Consider the following 20429-nt stretch of genomic DNA (forward strand, 5'->3'; position numbering starts at 1 on the left):
AGTACAGTGGATAGAGCATTAAAAAATGTCTTTAAGTTTCAAATTTTTATATTAGCTTTTATAGAATTATTTTACATATTTGATTAGTTCTGTAAAGATTTTTTTTTTTGTTTTGTTTTTGGGTCACACCTGGCGATGCACAGGGGTTACTCCTGGCTCTGCACTCAGGAATTACTCCTGGCAGTGCTCAGGGGACCATATGGGATGCTGGGATTCGAACCCGGGTCAGCCGCGTGCAAGGCAAACGCCCTACCCGCTATGCTATCACTCCAGCCCCAGTTCTGTAAAGATATTTAATATAAGTTAGGTGACAGTGACTTCTTTTGAGGTGAAATAAGGATTTGAATATAACATATCTAAATTACCTTTTAGGTTAAGCCTTCTCTTGATGAAGCTTTTGTCATTCAAGAGCAGAATGTTGCACTTAATTTTATTGGCTCAAGAGGGGCAAAACCTGGTGTTACTAAAGAAAAAAGAATTAAATATGCAAAAGAAGTCTTACAAAAAGAAATGCTTCCTCATGTTGGTGTCAGTGATTTTTGTGAAACCAAAAAAGCCTATTTCTTGGGGTAGGTTGAAATTTATTGTTTTAAGTTCTTTGCCAAGATACAATTTCAAAAGTTGTTCTTAAAGTTAAAAATGCTCCAAATAACATTTAAAATATATGGATGGAAGAGCCCCTAACCAGTGTGTATTCTTTTTCACTTTCTTTTTTTTCTCCTTTTGATTTTTAGGTACATGGTGCATAGGCTGCTTCTAGCAGCTTTGGGTAGAAGAGAGTTGGATGACAGAGATCACTATGGAAACAAAAGACTGGATCTTGCCGGGCCTCTACTTGCATTTTTATTTAGGGGGTAAGGAACTCAAGAATGAAGTTTTTATTAAAGTGGGGAGACTCACTTTAGATTGATTAAAGAGACTAACCTATCTTTTTTGTTTGTTTGTTTTGGGCACCCGTCAGTACTCAGGGTTTACTCCTGGCTCTTCCTCAGGGATCACTTCTGACGGGGCTTGAAGGACAATATAGGGTGCTGGGGATTGAACCCGGGTCAGCTGCATGCAAGGCAAAAACCCTACCCACTAAGGGAGCACTCTGGCCCTGAGGCTAATCTGTCTTGGCCTCCAGACTTAACAGGATTCTCTTTGTCATTTGTTTGCCCAGTTTTAATTATGCTTCATGTGTGAGAATTTTAGGTTTGTGAGTTTATCATGTGATTACATTTGTTTCTCTGTTAACTTTATAAGGGTGTTCGAGAAAATTGAATTGGGACCACCCTTTTTTCCCTTTTTTCTTTATTTGGGGTCATACCCGGTGATGCTCAGGGGTTACTCCTGGCTCTGCACTCACGAATTACTCTTGGTGGCGCTTAGAGAACCATATGGGTTGCCAGGGATTGAACCCTGGTTGCTGAGTGCAAGGCAAACATCCACCCACTGTACTACCGCTCTGGCCCCTTGACATTTCCACCTTCGTTGCTCTCCTCTATATGTTTATATACTGTATGTGGATCTGCATTTTATATATAAAAGATGCAAAGCCCCTCTTCTCTCTATTCCAACCTCTTTTATTCCCCTGTGGGCAGAATTTGCTTATTTTGAGACTGCATGTTGAGACTGTGTATTTAAGATAGTACTTTTTTTATTTGGCAGTATGTTTAAGAATTTGCTTAAAGAAGTGCGGATCTATGCACAGAAGTTTATTGACCGAGGAAAGGATTTTAACTTGGAGTTGGCAATTAAAACAAGGATTATATCTGATGGCCTAAAATACTCTTTAGCTACTGGAAACTGGGGTGACCAAAAGAAAGCTCATCAAGCTAGAGCTGGAGTGTCTCAGGTAAGAAGGTGTATCAAGCCCAAAAGGAGAGAGAAAGAGAAGGAAAATGCCCACATAGAGACAGGCTGGGTAGGGGAGACGGGGGACTGGGGTCATTGGTGGTGGGAAATGTACACTGGTGGAGGGAGGGGTGTTGGAACTTTATATGACTGAAACCCAATCGTAAACACGGTGATTCAATAAAAAGCAAACAAAAAGTATTGAGAAACAATACCCCAAAAACAGATGCTTGGTGGGGGAAATCTTAGGGGATGAGATTTTCTTTTCTTTTTTTTTTTTTCTTTTTGGGTCGCACCCGGCATTGCACAGGGGTTACTCATGGCTCAGGCACTCAGGAATTGCTCCTGGCGGTGCTCGGGGGACCATATGGAATGTTGGGAATTGAACCCGGGTTGGCCCTACCCGCTGTGCTATTGCTCCAGCCCCCAGAGATTTCTTGTTCACTATAATTTTCTTTTTTCTTATTTTCTACACCTAGGTCAAATGTAAAATCCTGCAGGTTTTGAATTATGAAAATGAAACTTAAGTTAGCTCTTAGCTTTACAGAGAGAGACTTAAAAAGTTTGGGTTGTTGGGGCCGGAGTGATGGTACAGCGGGTAGAGCTTTGCCTTGCTCGTGGTTGACCTGGGTTCAATCCCTGGTATCCCTTATGGTCCCTCACGCACCACCAGGGGAGTAATTCCTGAGTGCAGAGCCAGGAGTAACCCCTGAACATTGCTGGGTGTGACCTAAAAAGCAAAAAAAAAAAAAAGGTTGGTTTTCTTTCTAAACTTGAGATGATTAATAAGTTAGAATAGCTGCTTAGGAGATAAAACAGGCCATCTTAGTAAAATTTTTTTTTAATTAATTTATTTATTTTGCTTTTGGGGTCACACCCAGCGATGCTCAGAGATTACTCCTGGCTCTGCACTCAGGAATTATCCTGACGGTGCTTGAGGGACCATAAGGGATGCTGGGGATTGAACCTGGGTCGGCCACATACAAGGCAAATACCCTACCCACTGTGCTATGGCTCCAGCCCCATATTAGTAAAATTTTAATGGCTTAAAGGCTATGTGTTAGATACTGATGCAGAAAAAAATGGGCTTCATTTTTCTTTATTAAAAATATAGTATGGATTTGCAACTTTTGTTTGTTTTGTTTTGTTTTTGGGCCACATCCGGAGGTAGAGGTGCTCACTTTTTTTTTCCCTGTTAAGAACTAACAGTATGCAATATAAATCACACAAAGTTAAAGACATTAGTCATTTAACAATTTCAGTAATGAATTTCAAATAATAAATTTTCCAATGGCCAATATTTTAAAGACTTTTAAGAATTCTAATTTTCATAGCAGTTTACTTTCCAACAAGTTATTTCTGCAAATCATTGAATCACACAAATGTTGATTATCCAAATAGGATACCATGAAAGTAAAAATGTGATTAAAGCGATGAAAGTTTATCTCATAGGACGACTCCCTGAAAATACTTAATATCTAAATGTCTAGACATTAAACATGTTATCTTTCAATATCACCAGGCACTACTGCTCAAGAACTTCCACCCGTTTTTTTGCACTTTACAACCTGCTTCAGTGCCTGCTGTCCACTGGTTCAGGGTCACTGTTTGCTTTGGCACTATGAGAGACCCAGGGGACTGACCGGGGATCACTTACGATGGGCTTTGGGGACCATATGGGATGCTGAGGACAGAACCCGGGTCTGCTAAGTGAAAGGCAGCACCCTACATACTGTATATTGATCTCATCCTTTGATTTTCAACTTCTGAGCTAAGTCTCAGTAATGTATTCCAAGTTGAAAATACTGGAATTTGAGAATGCATTTAATATATATAATCTACTCAATGAACATTGCTGAGCTTGTTTACCTTAAATGTGTTCAGTTTTAAGCCAGAAAGAGTACAGTGGACAAATGCTTCCCTTTCTTGCAGCTGACCCAGATTCAATCCCCAGCATCCCATAAGAATTCCAAGCCTACCAGGAGTGATCCCTGAGTACAGAGCCAGGAGTTAGCCCTGAGCACTACTGGGTATGCTCCAGCCACCCCCGAAGATGTGTCAGATTGTTCTACTTACAACACGGCACCTATAGAATAGGATCCTCTATCTTTTTGAGACTCTGACCTCCTCGCTTTTTGATAGAATTTTCCTTGACAGGAGATTTAGGAGGAGAAGGAGGGAGGTTTGGGTTTTGGTAGGATGGAAGGAAGGTGATGATTGGTTTTTTAGAATATTGAGGTGATTTCGTTTTCTTAGTATTTCTTTTTTGTTTTTGTTTTGGGGCCACACTTGTCAATTCTCAGTGAGTGGTTACTCCTGGCTCTGCACTCAGGAATTACTCCTGGCGGTGCTCAGGGACCATTGGGGTGCTGGGGATAGAATCTAGATTGGCCATGTGCAAGGCAAATGCCTTACTATCTCTCCGCCCCTTCCTTTATATTCCTTTTCCTTCCTTATAAATCCTACTTTGCTTTGATACTTTCCTGTAAATATCAAATCCTCATGTTGGGAGTCAGAGACCCAGCCCTAGGGAAACTTAATAGGTGGTGCCGGGTATGGCTTCATGGTTGAATACTTGACTTACCTCTGTAAGGCCTTCGGTTTGATTACAGCATTGCTGAAAACAAACAAAAACAGGGTGAGGGAGATAGTACAGGAGGTAAGGCACTTGCCTTGTATGTGGCCACAAAGGCTGTGGTCCTGGTTCATATCCCTTGAGCAGTAGGGGTCATTCCTGAGAATGGCCAGGTGTGGGCAGAACCCTTCATTCCACCACACGTTATGTGCAGTGTTGTCTGCTGTGGTTAAAGGAATGAGAGTTGGTAGTGTTTTTTTTTTTTTTTTTTTTTTTTTTGCTTTTTGGGTCACACCTGGCAATGCACAGGGGTCATTCCTGGCTCATGCACTCAGGAATTACCCCTGGCAGTGCTCAGGGGACGATATGGGATGCTGGGATTCGAACCTGGGTCGGCCGTGTGCAAGGCAAACGCCCTCCCCGCTGTGCTATCACTCCAGCCCCCGAGAGTTGGTAGTGTTTAACACTTATTGTGTGCCTAATGTATGGCAAGTACTAGTTTAAGTCCTTGGGATATAGCAGAGAACAGAACAACTAGAAATTTCTACCCTGTGCTTATGACTGGGAGACAGAACATAAACAGAACATGTTAGTACTGTACATATTAGCCAGTCCTGTGATCTTGGTCAGATAAATTATGGGGATTACTAAGATTATCCAGGGAAAGCATGGAAAAAGGAGGGCTGAAAGCAGTTTTTCATGTACACAAAGAAACTGTTTTGTACATAAAAATACGAATTGGTTTCATTTGAGCATGTGCCAGCAACGTGATTGTGTAGAAACGTACAAAGTTTAAAACTTTGCTGTTTTCTAGGTGTTAAACCGCTTGACTTTTGCGTCTACTCTTTCTCACCTGCGCCGTCTAAATTCTCCTATTGGCAGAGATGGCAAGCTAGCAAAACCAAGACAGCTGCACAATACGCTGTGGGGAATGGTGTGTCCTGCTGAGACGCCAGAGGTAATGCATTAGAATTCACACCCAGGACAGATTCTGCCAATAATTATGTAGGACGTAATTATTCCTAGAACTGTCACTGTCATCCTGTTGCTCATCAATTTGTTTGAGCGGGCACCAGTAACGTCTCTCATTGAGAGACTTATTGTTACTGTTTTTGGCATATCCAATACGCACGGGTAGCTTGCCAGGCTCTGCCTCGAAGGCTCCATACTCTCGGTAGCTTGCCGGGCTCTCCAAGAGGGGCGGAGGAGTTGAACTCGGGTCGGCCGAGTGAAAGGCGAACACCCAACCGCTGTGCTATCGCTCCAGCCATTCCTAGAACTAAGGTTTTTTTTTTTATGTACTTATGCGGTGTTATTTAGAATTAAAATACAGCTTGCTGTTATAAGAAGGTAAGCCTTGAAGGAAAAGTCTCCAGAGAAAAGACTTTTTATAGTATGTTCAATCATGTGTAATATTTTGTTTATTCTTAGGGCCATGCTGTAGGACTTGTGAAGAATCTGGCCTTGATGGCTTATATTTCAGTTGGATCTCAACCTTCTCCAATTTTGGAATTTTTAGAAGAATGGAGTATGGAAAACTTAGAAGAAATTTCTCCTGCAGCTATTGCTGAGTGTGTACAGATACAATTTCTTAAAAAATATAAAAACTATTGTTAACCTTTGCTCTTAGAGATTTGTTAAATGCAAAATACTTTTGGTTTTGCATTTCAGTGCAACCAAGATTTTTGTTAATGGCTGCTGGGTTGGAATACATAAAGACCCTGAACAACTTATGAACACTCTCAGGAAACTGCGGCGGCAGATGGATATCATTGTGTCTGAAGTAAGAATTTTTAACTGAAGGAGCATGATATATGTGATTTATTTTTTCGGGGTTAGAGAGGGACGGGGAGCACACACCCACTGATGCTCAGGGCTCACTGCTGGCGGGGCTTGAGCCAGAACTGAACCCAGGTCAGCTGTGTGCAAGGCAGGCACCTTCCTGCTGTACTAGGCCCAATACATAATTTATTTATTTATTTTTTGGCTTTTGGGGTCATACCTGGCAATGCTCAGGGGTCACTCCTGGTTCTTCATTCAGGAATTACAACTGGCAGTGCTCGGGGGACTATGGGATGCCAAGGGATTGAACCTAGGTTGTCAGGGCAAGCGCCCTTCCCACTGTACTATCGCTCCAGCCCCTGATATATGTGATTTCTAAGTTTATGTCTTGGTTAGTGAAACTTTTCTTTTGCTGTGGAGGCTGTTTGATTCTGGGGATTGAACCCAGGGCCCTTTGCTTGCCGGCATTCGCTTCAGCCCTCATATCTGTGTCCCTGGATCTGTACGTTATCTTTGTACAGATAAATGCTTCTTTTAATTGGCTTCCCTTGAATGCTGACATAGATTATTAAAAGTCTAAGTGATGTTTTGATTTTGAACTAATTTAATTGTAAGGTATTCCTATAATGCTTAGATATATGCTTTTAATTTGACATACAGTTAGTAAATTATATTTTAGAATTCAAATTATATTTTAAAGTAAAAAAAGATTCTTCGGCGGCTTTTTTTGTAAAGCTGACAGTGCTTTTAAAAGGGAAATAATAATCTGATTTCTTCTTTACCTGACTGCTGAGAGTCAATCGGAAGCTGAGATATGCCGCTCATAGATACTCTTTTTTTTTTTTTTCTTTTTGAGTCACACCCGGTTGATGCACAGGGGTTACTCCTGGCTCTGCACTCAGGAATCACTCCTGGCGGTGCTCAGGGGACCATATAGGATGCTGGGAATCGAACCTGGGTCGGCCGCGTGCAAGGCAAACGCTCTACCCACTGTGCTGTCACTCCAGCCCCTCATAGATACTCTTATGTAGGTGCATCATATTGAAATGCTCATTATGTAGGTGAATACTTTTTTTTTCCGTCATTAAAATATATGAATAGCTTCATTACTTCCCCAGTGGACCTTTTGGTTTTTGATATTGTGATCACGGCTGAGCTTTTGATTTCCCCGGGTATATATCTCAGCACTGTTTGGGTGGAAGCGGGTTCAGAGAGAGACTGTAATACACTTACGTTTGTAGTTTGCCCCTTTTCACTTAGCTGAGCAGAGAATTCTCAGTCTTGGTCTTCCCTTGGCAGGTAGGCCCTGGGTTATGGCCGGGGTGTGTTTTCAGACTGATGGAGGAGCAGGAGCAGACAACTGTTGGCTGACAGGGAAAGCCTAAGACTAAAATTGGTTCCCCCCACACCCCCCTTTATAATTAAGATTTTGTTCGTGTCATATTTTCTTGTAAAGAGCCTTTAGCTTTCATTGTGTAAGTTTAGGGTAAATTAAAAATTTCTTTTTTTGTTTTGGAGCCGCATGGGCGAGACTTACTCCTGGCTGTGCTCTCAGGGATCACTCCTGGAAGAGCTCGGGAGATCTTACGGGGTGCAGGGGTTGAACTCTGCTGAACCAGGGCGTGTCCTACCTGCTATACTCTCTCCAGCACTTTACATACTTTACATATATTACACCTCGGGCTTACCTTTCCACAGTCCATTCTCAACCTGAAATAGCTGATGCTTCTCCCAAAACAAGCAGTAGGAAGAAAGTTGCTTACTAGAGCCTTTTTATTTCCCCAGGTAAATCTCACTTTGTAAAAGGTTGTTTAGTCAGCCTTCCAGTTTTATTTTATTATTATTATTATTATTTTGCTTTTTGGGTCACGCCCAGCGATGCTCAGGGGTTATTCCTGGCTCTGCACTCAGGAATTACTCCTGGCGGTGCTTGGGGGACCATATGGGATGCTGGGGATCGAACCTGGGTCGGCCAAATGCAAGGCAAACGCCCTACCCGCTGTGCTATTGCTCCGGCCTTCCAGTTTTATTTTTTATTTTAAATATTTTGACCATAGGCCTTTACTTTATCCCTTTTTTTCCCCCCCTCAGCTGAGCCTGTGGGTTGCACACACCCTTGATTGTGGCACTTGCCCATTTGGTTGTGGTTTCCTGGTTGCTCTTCTGTGGTACTCATGAGGGCAGGGGTGAGGGCCGGGGAGGGATGCCATCACATGCGGTGCTCACCTTTGGTTCCAGTGCTCAGACTTACCTTGGCTGCAGTGTGGCATGAAGCGGCCACAGAGACAGCAGTGCTGCCAGGCTGTGGTTGGTGCCTGTGAGCAACATTCAGCATCCACCTCACTGCCCCATGTTTGCACGGCAGGCGCTGTTTGCCACCCAGCCGTCCCAGAGGCCTGTTGGTTAAGATACTGTGCAGGCATACATTTCCTGTAAAGGGCCAGGTAGTAAATACTGGAGACTTTATCATATATTCGCAGGTATATATTCAACTGCTGCTGGAGTGTAAAGCAACATTGATAATAGTCAATAGAATTTCAGTTATAAAAAAGCACATGGGGAGCTAGAGTGATGGTACAGCAGGTAAGCCTCTTGCACACAGGTGCCCCGTGTTCGATCCCTGGCGCCTCAAATGGTTCCCTGAACACCGCCAGGAATAATTGCTGAGTGCAGAGCCAGGAGTAATGCCTGAGCATCACCAGGTGTTTTTTAAAAAAAAAGGGCTAATGGAAGCTCAGAGCATGTTTAATTTGTACATTGAATGCTGGCCTGTTTTAGATCATGTCTGTATGTAGCATATTTTACTTAGATATTTTGAATTGGATACTTGTGGTAACTTGATTCAGTTGCCTGTTTGAGTCACTACACTGTTAACTCCCCAGAAACAATCATGTCTTTGTCTTTGTCTTTTTTTTTTTTTTTTAATTTTTGGGCCACACCCAGTTGTGCTCAGCCATAACTCCAGGCAGGGCTCAGGGGATCATATGGGGTTCTGGGGATTGAACCTGGATTGGCCATATGCAAGACAAGTGCCTTACCTATTGTACAACTGTTGGCTCAAGAGCATATCTTATTCTTATATCTTTGTATTTTTGACTTTAAAAAGCAGGCCATTTAAGCACTGTTGGCTGACATACAACATTGAGTAAATGACAAACATTGGATTAGGCACTTTAATTTTCTACTGGAGAGTGATGTTGGGAATCTGTTTTTCAGAAGGAGGTTTCTTTATTTCTTTGTTTTGGGTCACACCTGTCTGTGCTTAGGACTTACTCCTGGTTCTGTGCTCAGGGATCATCCTGGTGGTGCTCACGATGATATGCAGTGCCAGGGATCAAACTGTGGTTGGCCGTGTGCAAGACAGTACCCTACCCATTGTACTGTCTCTCCGATCCTCTTTAATATTTTCTGGTAATTAGAGGTCTTCACATTATCCTTTTCTTGGGATTTCTTTTGTTTTTGTGTCACACCTGGCAGTGCTCAGGCCTCTAACTCTGTGCTTAGGGATCACCCCTTAGTGGTGGGTGTTCAGGGGACCATATTTAGTGCCAGTTATTGAACTTAGGTTAGCAATGTGCAAATGCCTTTTTTATTTGTTTTGGGGGCCACACTTGGCTGTGTTCAGTTCTTTTTCCTGCTCTACATTGAGAGATCATTCCTGACAGGGCTTGGGGGAATCCATGCAGGGTGCTAGGGATTGATTGCACCGGCAATACAAATAAGGGTGCTTGGCTGGAGCGATAGCACAGCGGGTAGGGCGTTTGCCTTGCACGAAGCCGACCCTGGCTCGATTCCCAGCATCCCATATGGTCCCCTGAGCACTGCCAGGAGTAATTCCTGAGTGCAGAGCCAAGAGTAACCCCTGTGCATCACCGGGTGTGACCCAAAAAGCAAAAAAAAAAAAAAAAAAAACACAAACAAACAAACAAACCCCCCCCAAAAAACCAAAAGAAACAAATAAGGGTGCTTGTATTGTACCATCTCTCCACTGTACCATCTCTCCAGCCCCCACAGAACCCATTTTTAAGTGTTATTCTGTTGGACATATTGATTTTTTTCTCTCAGTAATCCCCTTTAGACCAATAAAGAATGGCTCTTTTTTTTTTTTCTTTTTGGGTCACACCCGGTGATGCTCAGGGGTTACTCCTGGTTCATGCACTCAGGAATTATCCTTGCGGTGCTCGGGGGACCATATGGGATGCTGGGAATCGAACCCGTGTTGGCCACGTGCAAGGCAAACGCCCTCCCTGCTGTACTATCGGTGCAGCCCCAAGAATGCCTCTTTTGCACTCACAGTAGTATTTGGGCTTTGGGGAGACACAGTTCACTTTAACATATATCTGCTCAAGACTGTTAATTAAAATTTTTTTTATTAGTTTTGATTTGTTTTCTGGGCCACACCTGGTGATGCGCAGGTGTTACTCCTATTTGTGCACTCAGGAATCACTTCTAGCGGTGCTTGGGGGACCACATGGGATGCTGCAGATAGAACCCAGGTCTTCTATGTGCAAGGCAAGCCCCCTACCCACTGTAATCTCCGGCCCCCAATTCCTGTTCTGTTGAGAATGTCATTGTCCACGGGTTCAAGCTGTAGTGCCTTTGAAAGCAATCTTTCACAGGGCATGAGAATGCCACTCATGGACTTTGTGTGCACAGATGTAATATTTCACTTCAGATTTTTTTTTTTTTGTGATGGCGGTGGTGGGGCTACACCCAGCTTAGTAGTGGGTGTGTGCAAAGCATGTGCTTAGCCTGTTGAACTCTCTCTTTCTTTGACCCCAGATTGTTTTCTTAAGAAAGGGAGTGGGCAAGAATGTGGAATTTTTCTGTTTTTTGGCACTTGATGCTTTGGTTTTAGAGAATTTAATTTCTTCAAACCTTATGTTTTTCCTTTTTTCTCTAATACTGTATATCACGATATCATGAAATATCACGAAATCCCATTGATCGTCGAATTGCTCGAGTGGTCTCAGTAACGTCTCCATTCGTCCTATCCCTGAGATTTTAGAAGCCTCTTTCTACTCGGCCTTCCCAACGATGCCACCTTGGAGGCTCTTTCAGGGTCAGGGGAATGAGATCCAGCTTGTTACTGGCTTTGGCATATGAATACACCATGGGAAGCTTGCAAGGCTGTCCCATGTGGGCAGGAAACTCTTAGTAGCTTGCAAGTTCTCCCAGAGGGAGAAGTAGGTGGTTATAATATATAACCTTTTAAGTCTCTGGATGTTGGTCATTGATGGGATTACACACACCTGGGTTCCTCTGCCGGTACCTTCATGCCTGAGGCCTGTCCGAACATGTGGAGAGGGGCCTCGAGCATGGCTGTAGCTAGGTTCCGGTGATCTTCCGCTGCTGGGAGCTCTGCTCGGGGCGGGGAGGGAAGCTGGAGCCCATCCCCTCCGAGGGTTCCTGGGGAAGACAGCCAGGCGTGCGGGCAAGAGACTCTCAGTAATACTGAATAACCCAAATAATTTTCTTTCCTATATAAGCTCAGTCTTTTTTTGTGGGGGGTAAGCCACACCCGGCATTGTGCTCAGGATTTAACTCCTGGTTTTGCATTCAGGGATTACGTCTGGCGGTGCTTGGGGGACCCAGGGGTCAGACTTGGGTCTGCCATGTACAAGGCCAAGTGCTGCACTATTGCTCCAGCCCCATATTTATAGTTTTGGTATATAAAGTTAGGGCACCTTCACCACCACCAAGGTATTCTGACTACTACTGTTCTTACATCACTTCCTGTCTACCTCTTCCTCTTCTCCCATCTCTCTCTTAGTAACATTATTTTGTAGTCAGAGACCAAGTATTTTTCATCATTTGATACTGCCTATTAATTTTGAATTAAGCATAATACAAGAATATTATTTTTTAACATATTTAGAGGGTCTTCAGAGTAGTTTTTGTGGGATCTGGGTGACAGACATTCCCATTAGTACTTGGCCAGTTAGCCCCAGTGATGTGGTGTTGCTCAGGCCTGACAGTGCTGGAGGGCACTAGTACTCAACCCAGTGTGTGTGTGTCTGTGTGTGGCCTCTAATATAAAAATTATTAAAACTTTTAAAAAATGATATTGTCTTTGAAATCCAGTGTGTAAGTTATACTTACTAGCCTGTCTCAGTTTCGAATGGCCACATTTCAAGTTCTTCATAGTGATATGTGACAAGTAGCTACGACTGCATTGGACAGCTGGACTGCTAGCCATTTGATTGATAGGTGACTGGTGAGTATGAGAAGTCAGGCTTACTAACTGGGAAAGTGTGATCAAGGCTAAGTGATGCTGACTGGCTACAGAAAATGACAGTGATGTGTACATAATTACCAAACAGACTAAGGAAAAATAAAAATACATTACATTACTTTATATTTGTAATACCTGTCATTCAGCAATGTAGTTACCAAGATTAGTGTTTCCTTAAAAAAAAGTTAAAGTATAAAAACAAAAGAAAGAAAATGAAAGAAAAATGCAAACAAAAAATGTAAAGCATTGTTAAGTTTTTCGTGTGTAGAACAATGGTAAACTTAAGATTTGTCCATTTAATTTGTTGTTGCAGAATTTTCTGAGTTTTATTATGTTTTAATTATATCATAATGAAATGGGGAAAATAGAAGCTTATGAAGCTTATGCAACTGTTCTTTATGTACATTAGGTTTCTTTTTCTTTTCCCTTTTTTTTTTTTTTTAAATGCGGGAACTATACCCTGTGGTGCTCAGGGCTTACTCCTAGCTCTTCACTCAGGGATCATTCCTGGCGGTGCCTGGGGGACCATAGGGGATGCTGGGGATCTAACCTGGGTTGATTGCATCTAAGGCAAGTGCCTTATGTGCTGTCCTATCTCTCCGACCCCTCTGTATATTAGGTTTCTATGATCAGAGATATTCGAGAGAGGGAAATCCGAATCTATACAGATGCTGGCCGAATTTGTCGACCACTTCTGATTGTGGAAAAACAAAAGCTACTTTTGAAGAAGAGACATATTGACCAGTTGAAGGAGAGAGAATATAACAACTACAGGTAAGAAAGAACTTGCAGCATGCTGCAGATTGCACCCTTTTTGTGGCCCTGGATTCTCAGCCAGAGAGCTGGTGCGATTGCTCTTGGCCATCTGGGTGGTGCCGGGAGTCAAACTTGCATCCCACGCTTGGAAGTCCACATATTCATCCTTTGTAGTTGGCAGGACCTTGTGGCCAGTGGGGTAGTAGAATATATTGATACTCTCGAAGAAGAAACAGTGATGCTCGCGATGACTCCAGATGACTTACAAGAGAAGGAAGTCGCTTATTGTTCCACTTACACCCACTGTGAGATTCACCCATCCATGATTCTTGGTGTCTGCGCGTCTATCATTCCCTTTCCTGATCATAACCAGGTTGGTAGCAACTTTGAGCTTCTGGTTTGTGATGAATTTAGAGAAGTCGAATAAAAATGAGAGGTTATTCTGTCAGCTCTTCTTAAAGAATGGCTTCTAGTTAAAAGGCTCTGAACTCCCACAGAAGCAGTGTTTGAAATGCTTGATTTTCGTGCTTCATAGATAAGAGCCTTAATTGACTCTTGCAAATGGTTGTCACTTATGTTTCCAGTTTTACTCCATAACTATTTGATTCATTCATTGACTATTTGATTCATTCGTTGACTCTTCTTTTCATTTCTGCCTTAAGTCCCCTAGAAACACTTACCAGTCTGCTATGGGTAAGCAGGCCATGGGAGTTTATATCACCAATTTCCATGTTCGTATGGATACATTGGCCCATGTTCTTTATTATCCTCAAAAACCTCTCGTGACAACCCGGTCTATGGAATATCTGCGATTCAGAGAGTTGCCAGCAGGTATGTTCAATTTTAATTCTAAGTGCTTAAAGGTCCTGCATGCTTAGATACTCAATTTTTGGAGGGTGGGGTGTTATTTTTACTTAAAAAGCATTTTTTTTTTAATGAATCACCATGAGATACATAGTCACAAAATTGTTCAGGAAACAACTTTTTTATGTGTCTGGAAAGGTATCTTAGTAAGATACCTATGATATAGTCTCTGTTCTCATGGGATTTTAATGTGGTAGGAAATATAATTAAGGGGCTAGAGAGTTAGCACAGTGGGTAAGGCAAACATTCTGCACACAACTAATGCGTGCGCCATCCCCGGCACCCCACCTGGTCCCCTCAGCTTCACCAGGAGTGATCCCTGGGCATAAGAGCCAGGAGTAAGCCCTGTGCACAGTTGGGTTTGGCCCAACCTCCTGCCGCTCCACCCCGCCAAAAAAAAAACAAACATAAAAAGATAAAGCATAATTAGGTCTAGGTATGTGGAAAGTGTTAGAGGGAGGTATAGAGTCAGGAGCAGAGATGGAAGGAAATGATCATAGATACTGAAGGTCTAGAGTCAGTTTCACAGAGGAGGAAGGAGGAGGTAACTTTTTTGGTTTTTGTTTTTTGGTCACAGGTTTTCCTTTTTTTTTTTTTCTGGGGGTTGGGGGGGCACACCTGGGAGATATTCAGGGCTTACTCCTGGCTCTGCACTCAGAAATCACTCCTGGAGATGCTCAGGGGACGATATGCGGTACCAGGGACTGAATCCAGGTCAGCCAAATGCAAGGCAAGTGCCCTTGCCTTGCTATCTCTTTGGCACTAGTGACAGTTTTTCTTTTTAATTAATTTGTCATTGGTACTACAGTACTACAGTTGCAGAGACATAGCCACCCAGGTAGCATTTTGGACTGGAATTAAGTTGGTGATTTGGAGTTCATGGTTTGAATTTGAGAGATGGTTTGAGCAAGCGTCTAGTTATATAGGAAGTCATACTAGCAGTCATATATATAGTCATATATTCAGCAGTCATACCAGCTTCGTAAGATTGAAATGTAAGTGTATGGGAATGAAGCCAGGTCTCATAATGTGGAGAGAGCATGTTGAATTTTATTTGAGAATGAGGACTCATTCAATCTTCGAGCAAGGAAGTAGGACTATTTAGAAATATATTTTAAGAGTATTCTGGTAGTTGCTCTCGGAGAGCCCGGCAAGCTACCGAGAGTATCGAGCCCGTGCGGCAGAGCCTGACAAGCTACTTGTGCCTATTGGATATGCCAAAAACAGTAACAATAAGTCTCTCAATGAGAGACGTTACTGGTGCCCGCTCAAACAAATCGATGAGCAACGGGATGACAGTGACAGTGAGATCTGGTAGTTGAATACGAAGTAGATTATGGTCAGATACGTATTAGCAGGGAAATTATTAGATTAGTTTTGTGTTTTGCTTTTTTAAAAATGTGTTTTGGGTCACCTCACACCTGGTTCTGCTCTTAGGAATTACTCTTGGTGGTGCTTCGGAGACCGACTGGGATGCTGGGTATCAAATCAGGGTCAGTGACTTGCAATGCCCTACCCACTGAACTATTGGTCTGGCCCCTAAGTAGTGGTTTTTCTGTTAACTATCAGATGGAATCTATCATTTTGATGATAAATTCTCACAGGATTATTTTCAAAATCCTCCACAAGGGGTTACTCTTGCATAGAGAAACAAACTCTGGTAGGTTTTTACTCTATGTTCATTTCTTTGGGCTGTGAGTATTTTCTTCAAATTAGATAGTACTTTTTTTTTTTTGATGGCTATAGAAGGAAAGAAATAGAGGTGAAGACATATTTGAAGTAAAATACTGCGATCTTTGGGACTAATATGAAGTGATAAAGGCAAGACTGGGAGGGCCTGCATGCCTTCCAGTTGTTACTGTTGTTTTTATTGAAATGTTTTGTAAGATGTTTGTTTTAGGGGCACAGTTTCATACCTTTTTAAAAATAACTTAATATTCCCCTCCCCCCCACACACCAGATTACCAGTATCCCTCTGCAGTTCCCTGGACCCCCACCCTCTGATTGTCTTGGCTCAATATCTTTTTAGCAAGCTCAGTAATACTTGTTGAACATTTAATTTGTGTGAGAAGTGAAAAACCAAGACATTTTATATGTTATCTCCTAAGTACCACAAAAATTTTGTGATGTTTTTATAGTAGCAAAATGAGTAAAATGGTACATATGAAAGTAAGTACAAAAATAATTTTAAAGTGCATTTTAAAATGGTTAAATTAAAAAAAAGAAACCAAAAGAAACAAAAAAACCTGATTTGGTGCCTTGCAGGGATAGTAAGGGAGGAATGCATGTTAGCTGGCAGGGGTAGTAAGGGAGGAATACATGTTAGCTGGCAGGGGTAGTAAGGGAGGAATACATGTTAGCTGGCAGGGGTAGTAAGGGAGGAATACATGTTAGCTGATTAGTTGTGGAGGTGTTTGAGCTACAGTTTACAGATGTGGAGGTGGCGTCTAAAAAGGTTATTTGCCCAAAGTTACACATCTTTAAAAAAACAAAAACAACATCACACCGGAATCTGGAGTTTAAACCAGGACCTCTATTTTTCGTTTTTAACTGACAGACCTTTCTGTCCATCTTTCTTGGGCAGTTCTTCCCTCTTGACTGCTTTCTTCTTGATTTTGACCTTTCAAGTAAAAAAGTCAATAAAGTTAAAAAAAAAAGTGTAACCGTTTGCTATTTTGGGCTGAAGTCAGCTGATCTAGCAGGTCTTGATGTGGGGCAGAGAAGGTTGCCTCGGTCTGGCACGGTGATGAGAGGCTGGAAAGTGGTGAGAACCGGTCGGCGCCTCTCGTGGAGTGGGCAATGTCCTACCAAAGTAGGAAAGAGTGGACAAGTCATGTGTTTGGCATATGCATGTAATCCACATAGGAGGCTGGAGAGACTGGACAGCGGTAGGGCACTTGCCCTGCCCATGCCTGACCTGGGTTCGGTCCCCTACATATGGTCCCCGAGGCCTTTAGGAGTGACCCTTGAAAACAGAGCCAGGACTGAGGCATTACTGGGCAAGACCCCCCAAATCCTGCCTGTCCGGCGGTGGTCTGCTCTCTTAGAATAGGGTTCTGTCACAGCCCCTCAGATCAGAGCTCCCCGATCCCCAGTCTGCGGACTCTTGCCTCTTCGGGCACGCCTGCATTCAGGATGCTGCCCCTTCACGCTCCCCGAATTCTGCTGCTTGGCCTCTGCGAGACCGAGAAGCCCAAATTCGTGGGTGGATACTGCACACTGCAAAATGAAAGGATGGTAACTAGCTTCCATGTTCTTAAACAGTCTTAGAGGAAAGCGGTCCCGTGCCAGCGCCTCAGTTCACGTTGGAGGCGGGCCTTGGTCATTGATCTGTTCTCTGAACACCCTTCCTGGCCACCTCCTGTGGGGTCTTTTCTGCCTTCCCAGGAGAGCACTTGGCTTCTCCAGCATCTTCTTTCTCCCACGCACTGTTTTAACTTTCTCTGCACCAGATTTAAATACAAACCATCTAAGCGCTCACAGGAACAAATGCTTCCTTGTAACTTTGATCTTTCTCCCTTCAAGTGCAGTCAAGGTTACAGTCAACACAGAACAGTGAGTGTTCTCTAAGGCTTGTAACTCATTCCAGGGGCGAGGCAGGTGGGGGTAGTTGGTGAGTCAGAAGGGACTGCCTCTCTGCTCGTGGTGGCCCTTTCCTGCTTCAGCTCTGTGGGTGCTGCGTATATCCGGACCCAGTGTTATCAGATTGGATTTTCACAGGGAGGTCCTATATCCAGGCTTTTGTGTGAATTAATTTTCTCATCTGGCTGTGTTGTGGGGACCATAGGATGCTGGACGATCAGAGATAGGCCTTCCTAATTCTTTAGATGCACCTGCTTACTGAGCTATTTCCCTAGCACCTGAGGTTCTAGTAATCATCATAAATGAATTCAAGCTAAGAAATAAACAAGCCAGACCCTCTTTGGACCAAACAAAACTTGTCTGTTAACTTCAGTGTGCCTTCAAATGATAATTTGTGTCCTAAAATCTAGAAAACCCGTTCCCAGGACTGGAGAGATAGTATAGTGGGTAGGGCACATGCAGCTGACTCAGGTTCGATATTGTCCCTGCGCACCACTCACTAAGAGGAATTCCTGAGTGCAGAGCCAGGAGTAACCCCTGAGCATTGCTGGGTGGCCCAAATAACAACAAAAACCAGAAAGAAAACCCATTCTCGAACTCTGCACTGAGCCTCCTGGGTCTCGAGCATCTGGGGTAGCCCGGGGGAAGATTTCCAAGCAGACAGAGCAGCCAGGTGCTTGAGGAACGGGGTCAGGGAGGAGGGCAGGCTCTGCATGCGTGTTACACCTCCCTCCAGATCTGTCCCTGCCCAGGTTGGGGCTTTGTCCTCAACCCTCACTGCTGGCACCTCTTGTTAGCACTGTGTACCCTGCTCTACACATACAGGAGAACAAGAATGGTGTATTGTTCTGGGGGTTGTTTGTTTTGTTTTGGGGCCACACCCAGCAATGCTCAGAGGTTACTCCTGGCACTGCACTCAAGAATTAACCCATGGCAGCGCTCAGGAGGACCATATGGGATGCTGGGATCGAACCCAGGTTGGCTGCATGCAAGGCAAGCACCCTACCTGCTGTAGGATTGCTCTGGCTCCTGCATAAGATTGATTTTAAAGGAAGGGTGGAGGTTTGTCTTTGTTTTCTAGCTGACACTTTAATATGTGCTCTTACTGTCCTTACTGCAGGTATCAACTCAATCGTGGCCATTGCATCATATACTGGGTATAACCAAGAAGATTCTGTTATCATGAACCGCTCAGCTGTAGACAGAGGCTTTTTCAGGTTGGCTGCTTATAGCATTTTAAAAACAGACATGCTGGACATACCGATATTTTAATTAAAATTTTTTGGGGGGCTGGAGCGATAGCCCAGCGGGTAGGGCGTTTGCCTTGCACGCGGCCAACCTGGGTTCGAATTCCAGCATCCCATATGGTCCCCTGAGCACCGCCAGGAGTAATTCCTGAGTGTAGAACCAGGAGTAACCCCTGTGCATCGCCGGGTGTGACCCAAAAAGCAAAAAAAAAAAAAAAATTTTGGATTTGTATTTTGGGTCACACCCAGTGCTCCTTCACCCCATCCCCCCTTTTTTGTTCTGTTTGAGAATAGGCCCTAAGGTGGGTTTATAGCACTTGAATAACTTAGATTTAGAACATTTAAAGCTGATTGTAATGTAAATGCACTCAGGAATCACTCCTGGCAGTGCTCAGGGGCCCATATGGGATGCTGGGACTCGAAGCTGACTATGACTAGCTGGTCGGCTGCTTGCAAGGCAAATGCCCTACCCAGTAAACTATCCCTCCAGCCCTTAACTTTTTTTTTTTTTTTTTTTTTTGCATCACACCCGGCAGCCATGCAAAGGGGTTACTCCTGGCATTGCACTCAGGAATTAGTCCTGACGGTACTCAGGGGACCATATGGGATACTGGGACCATATGGGATGCTGAGAATCGAACCCAGGTCGGCCGTGTGCAAGGCAAACGCTCTGCCCGCCGTGCTGTCATGCTAGCCCCCAGCCCTTAACTTTGACTCTTAATGTAGCTGACTCTGCCAGATATGAGGTTTAAATTGCCTCCTAAGTACCCATCCTATATTAGGCCCTGTGTTAAAAGAAAATAGAAGTTACCTTGAGAACTTTGTGTTTTTCAGGTCTGTTTTCTATCGATCATATAAAGAGCAGGAGTCTAAGAAGGGATTTGATCAGGAAGAAGTTTTCGAGAAGCCTACACGTGAAACGTGCCAGGGTAAGTGATGCTGATGCTCAGGTTACAGAATTCAGTTAACTTACCCCAGCCTTCCTAATGGATTTTGCTGGGTTTTATTCCTCCCCCACTTTTTTTTTTTTTTGCCATATGGCCGGGGCTATGTCACGTCATTCTTAGAACTTTCATTTATGGAAATGTGTGGGCTGCCGGAAATCTTTATATCGAGGGGCAGGAATTTATGTATTTATTTCTTTTCTTTTTTTTCTTTTTGGGTCACACCTGGCGATGCACAGGGGTTACTCCTGGCTCTGCACTCAGGAATCACCCCTGGCGGTGCTCAGGGGACCATATGGGATGGCTGGGAATCGAACCTGGGTTGGCGGTGTGCAAGGCAAACGCCCTACCCGCTGTGCTATTGGTCCAGCCCTGAGGGGAGGAATTTAATATGTATTTCTTTTTTTATTTTTTTAATGTAATAGGAGTTCAATTTTTATTTTTTATTTTAATTTTTTTTTCTTGCCTTTGGGCTACACCTGGAAGTGCTTAGGCCTTACTCCTGGCTCTGTGCTCAAGGATCACTTCTGCCGGACCTTAAGGAATGCTGGTGCTTGAACCTGGGTTGGCGATTGCAGGGCAAATGTCCTAACCACTGGAGTATTGCT

General features: G+C 43.5%; 1 protein-coding gene across 1 annotated transcript in view; it reads left to right on the plus strand.

Moving 5' to 3' along the window:
- POLR2B (RNA polymerase II subunit B) overlaps positions 1-20429 on the plus strand; it is a 45246-nt gene that overhangs the window by 13684 nt on the left and 11133 nt on the right. The window contains exons 8-18 of the mRNA XM_055138912.1: positions 373-569; positions 735-854; positions 1651-1837; positions 5226-5369; positions 5843-5982; positions 6083-6194; positions 13048-13202; positions 13359-13557; positions 13847-14015; positions 18751-18847; positions 19712-19806. Coding sequence (XP_054994887.1) covers positions 373-569; positions 735-854; positions 1651-1837; positions 5226-5369; positions 5843-5982; positions 6083-6194; positions 13048-13202; positions 13359-13557; positions 13847-14015; positions 18751-18847; positions 19712-19806 — 1615 coding nt within the window. The remainder of the gene's footprint in view (positions 1-372; positions 570-734; positions 855-1650; positions 1838-5225; positions 5370-5842; positions 5983-6082; positions 6195-13047; positions 13203-13358; positions 13558-13846; positions 14016-18750; positions 18848-19711; positions 19807-20429) is intronic.

Source organism: Sorex araneus, chromosome 5, assembly GCF_027595985.1.
Source record: "Sorex araneus isolate mSorAra2 chromosome 5, mSorAra2.pri, whole genome shotgun sequence".
Classification (NCBI taxonomy): domain Eukaryota; kingdom Metazoa; phylum Chordata; class Mammalia; order Eulipotyphla; family Soricidae; genus Sorex; species Sorex araneus.